The sequence below is a fragment of the Penaeus monodon genome, chromosome 35 (assembly GCF_015228065.2).
Source record: "Penaeus monodon isolate SGIC_2016 chromosome 35, NSTDA_Pmon_1, whole genome shotgun sequence".
NCBI lineage: Eukaryota > Metazoa > Arthropoda > Malacostraca > Decapoda > Penaeidae > Penaeus > Penaeus monodon.
Genome location: NC_051420.1, coordinates 23,401,473 through 23,406,510, shown reverse-complemented (window position 1 = coordinate 23,406,510; position 5,038 = coordinate 23,401,473). Strand labels below are relative to the sequence as shown.

Below are 5,038 nucleotides of genomic sequence, written 5' to 3'. Positions count from 1 at the left end.
AGCAGCAGTTCGTGGGGGAAATTTATCGGGGATGGATCGTTTTAGAGTTGGAAACGAATTTGAAAGTTTTGCTGCGTTACAAGATAGTCTAATTAGATTTCAAGAAAGTACTTTCGCACAATTTTATGTTAAAGATTAAACAAGCATACTCTCGCACTTGCGCAAATGTAATAACTGTCTTAACCATTTCACGCAAGATTTATTGCCGGATCTAGTGTCTGCTTGGATATTTTTTCCGGCATTTTCCGCCTGTGTTGACGGGCTTTTTTCCCGGCAATACTATTCCAAAGCCCAGGGTCAATGCTGCATTTTCACTTTAGCTTTTTCTTGAAACATTTGTTATAATCCTGAGCCATTCAGGGAAGACTCATAAATCGATTTTATCAAGGATAACGTCCTTTGGTTGAGACCCCCCTCTTCATAACGTCCATGAATAAATGTTTTAAAACATAAGCTTACAAAGCAACAACTTTGGCCTATTTAAAAAAAATGTTTTCATAACATTCTATAACTTCCAACTTCAAAAACCTCCACCCCCTAAATGCCCAAAGGGCGTTTTCTGTGGAAAAAATTGATTGCCGGATGAATAGCGAGATGTTATAGGATCCGGTGCCGGAACAAGATACACGGCGTTTCCCTTATTATCATTGCCAACAATATTTATTTAAGAATGAAAAAAAAAAAATTTTATAATATAATATATATATATATATATATATATATATATATATATATATATATATATATATATATATATATATACACACACACACACACACACACACACACACCACACACACACACACACACACACACACACACACCACACACACACACACACACACACACACACACACACACACACATATTTCCCTTTATAATATTTAGTAATATAATCCTGGTATTGCAAAAATTAAAATGATTGAGTCTCCCAAGCGAAATACTGTAGAACGTTTTCTACTAATATAACGATCCGTTTTTTCTTAGGTGATTACTGGGGATACTGATTCCTTCTATTTGTGAACAGAATAAGAAAATAAGAAAACTGCAGCATGATGAACAGTGATAAGCCATGGTTGCAATGGCAGTGACTTGTAAACACATTCTGTCATAATCGTGTTTGTGATTGTATATGTGAAATCTTCCTCTGTGTGAGATTTTAAACATAATTAGCAATCTTAGCAGGAAAAGCTGCACTGACATATCCCTAATATCACATATAAGTGGTATTTAAACTTCATTTTTCTTGCCAGTTGCTGCTGTGTTGTTCACGAGCAATCCATAATAGTAACTAACATGTCTAATAATTTCTTTCAGAAGATACTGTACTCTTCCATACTGTTCCATTGCATAAAATTATAATAAAAAAAAACATATTTCACTGAGATGCTTTGTTTCCCTCTCCCTCCCTTCTCTAGCCTCAACTCCACCATCTCAGAGAGTTACTTGATGTAGACTAATAAATAAAATCCACTTTATGCCTAAAGTATTTCCAAAGATGTTAAAGTGGATAGATAAATTTCTCTCCATATTTATATTCAATAAAGACAATTGGACTCTTGACTCTTTCTGAGGATCCACTGACTGGTAAACAATGGCTTTTCTATAACATTGCTTCAGTTGTGTGGAGGAATAGTTCTTCTAAGTTAATGAATATATAAACAGTCTTGTTATTAGTGATATTACGAAACAGTATCTTTCTTCACAATCAGTCACCATAATGAGCCATTGCAGGTGTTTAAAAGACATTTTGCTTTTCTTTCTATATATTTTGTTCACCTCATAAGTGTATCCAATCAATAATTACAAAAATGACCTAAGAGGGTTTAATGAGTAATCAAAATGGTATTTTCAAATATGTCAAAATACACAATGATACCAAAATACAGTTATAACAGTGTGAACAACAATATAATTCATCTAACAGCCTTATAATATATAAATATATAAATGAGGTATGCTCACCTTGTTCCCTCCCTGTATGCCTGTGTGCGTGTGTGAGAGTGTGCATGTGCAAGTGTGTGTGTGTGTGTGCGTGTGCGTGTGTGTGTGTCCATGTCAGTGTCCAAGTCACATACATATATATCCATACAAAAGCACACACATACTTCACACTTAGACCACAGATGTTCAGATATTTTACATATCTATTCTAATTTCAGTGAAATCAAAACAAAAATAAACAATGTGCATAGTGCTAATTGTACTATACATTTCTCTCCATGAGGTATATGCTAGTGCACAAGATGATTCAACTTCAGCTTGAACAGCTGACTCTTAATGTTTTTGACCACTTGGGAGGAGAACTGGCCAAGCCTTTCTTTTCAGCAATTGGTTGAATAGAAAAGGGACTGTTTAAAATATTCAACACTTGGTCCAACTCACTATAACTTCCCTGTTCAACTTTTTCTATGACTTGCTGAGCTATCCAGTTTCTTAGGATATACCTTGGATTAGCACTTGCCATGATGGACTGCCTTGTCTCCTCACTTGAATTTTCTTCTTGTAAGCGCAACTTATACTGACTCAGGAATGAATCAAATTTGTAATGATTCAAAATCTTTGGCAAGCTCCAAAAGTTCCTGGGCACATTGTTGGCCTCTATTTCTTCCAATGACAGGTTTCCAAATTCCCAAAAGGTCATGGTAAAATCTGCCTTACTGTCCTTCATTATATCCAGCAAATTTTGAACCAGTATTTCATCTTCTGTTTTGGAATTCTGTAGCCCTAATTTCCTTGCAAACAACTGAAGATAAGCAGTTTGAAAATGCACATGAAAACCAGGGAGGATATGCTTTATCTGTTGTACTTGACTTGGTGACAGCAGTGGCCGAAGAGCATCAGCGAGTCTGTGCAGATTGTAATATCCTACTTTTGGTTGGTTTTTGTAGCTGTACATACCCTCATCATCAGATGAATTTGGTATAAAATCAGGATCATAAGTGTCCAGAAATCCAAAAGGTCCATAATCTATAGTGACTGATGCAACACTCATATTATCCGTATTCATAACCCCGTGAGTGAAACCAACACTCTGCCACTGTGCAATCATCTCTGCGGTTTCTTCAACAATCTTTGAGAAAAGGCTTAGATATCTATCAGGATCTGTAACTGCTATACTTCTAAAGTGTTTCTCAATTATGTGGTCCACTAATAACTGAAGTATCTCTGTTTCATTCCTTCTGGCAAGTATTTCTAAAGAACCAAATCTGAAACAGAGAAGAAAAATCTAGGTCAGCAACATTCAAGGCACAATAAAAAATAAAAGATAAACACGTAAAAAATGAGACATCTGGCACTCTGATTTCTTTCACAGGATATTCAAGAAAATATTTCAATAATTTTCTTCAAGAAAAGTTAATAAATCTTTCAAAATCTTACCTGAACCAAGTAGGAGCAAGACGAAGCACTACAGCCATCTTCTCCATCTTCAGATTCCCATTATAAAACTGATCTCTTAGGGCTAACTCTTCTCCCACCACAATTGATGCACTTCTTGATGTTCTGAAACCTGATAAAGTTACATTAAGTTTTGAGGTTCTCAGTAATTAGAATTTATACTTACATCAAAGTCTAATACCACAGCTGAGACCCATATGCATGTGTTAAAACAATCTGACTTAATACTTATATAATCATAATTGTATATGCTACTATGATATTCATTAGTTCATTATTACCCTGTAATATATATTCATTTGCCAAATGTCAAAGGTTGACATGCATGGACATCAATTTCTTTGGGATTTTCCTTTTTTTCTGCACAATTCAACTCTATCCTGACTGTCCTACACAAATAAAATGTTTTCTCTATGATAGTTTGTAAGTTAATTACTTGCCCATTTTTATCATGGCTATTGATCACCTTTTGAAACATCAAAATCAACTTCTTATGCATCTGTTAAAAATACTATGCTAGCTACTGACTACACAATATCCCAGCAAAGGTGACTTGTTCATGTGAAAATTTCATGCTAATAGTTTAATCATATTCTGCTCAATAACAGGATCAAAAAAAAAAAAAATTATATCATTATTCTTTTGTTATAGATTATTGTTTTGGATAAATTTTAAAAGGTTACCAGAGTCTCATCTCCCTATTGTAAGACTGTTGTCTATTTTTGGTTTACTAACACTGAACCGTGGAAAGACAAATGTGTAAAAGAATGGTGAGCCGCCCAAATAAAAGATTGCACATTTTTCCACAACATTCATTATTTTCCAGTGAGTAAAATGCATGTTATCTATTAATCCATTTCACACTTATAGTGTATGTGTGTATATATTTGTCTATGTTTATTGAAAGGAAATGGAGTAATGACAGCTGTCTTGAAAAATAAGTTCAACATTTATTTATACCTTTTATTATTTCTTTTATTTTTTTTTACTTTCCCTATTGAGATTAACAATCAAAATGGCTTTCAGGAAGACATTAACGTTACACCTACAATTACCATCAGCAGGATCAATTACCTTGCTACTGTGTAAAAGACTATCATTTAAGAATCACTTGCTCAGAACATCTCAAGTAATATTAAGCTATTAATGATGTCTCCCATACAATTAAATCATACCTAACTTACCCAGAGCAGCCATAGCTTCAGCAGCAAGGAACTCTCGAACACTTGAGCGTATTACTGCTCTTCCATCTCCAGCACGAGAGTATGGGGTCTTCCCGGAGCCCTTCAATTGCAGCTCCCACCATGAGCCTTTTCTGGAATATATACAGTTCATAGTCCTAGAAAAGGGCTATGGATTACCCAAAGTAAAATCACCATCAATTTTTTTAAGGGATCACTGAAGTAACATTCAAGGAAAGTATTCTTATCTAACATATTTACAGATATATATATGTAAATATATACATATATGTATATGTATATATATACATATATATACACATATGCACATTATATATATATATATATATATATATATATATATATATATAAAATTATATATAATATATATATATATAATAATATATATATATATATATTTTATATATATCTAATATAATATATATATATATATATAA

General features: G+C 33.5%; 1 protein-coding gene across 1 annotated transcript; it reads right to left on the bottom strand.

Annotated features, from left to right (window-relative positions):
- Positions 1-1,748: 1,748 nt before the first annotated feature.
- Positions 1,749-4,714, bottom strand: LOC119595121 (protein adenylyltransferase SelO-like; the record flags this gene model as incomplete). The annotated part of the gene is given in 3 exon segments (XM_037944276.1): positions 1,749-3,209; positions 3,382-3,511; positions 4,584-4,714. Coding segments are annotated over 3 exon segments (1,213 nt in total), but the record flags the coding sequence as incomplete, so codon positions are not given.
- Positions 4,715-5,038: the final 324 nt, after the last annotated feature.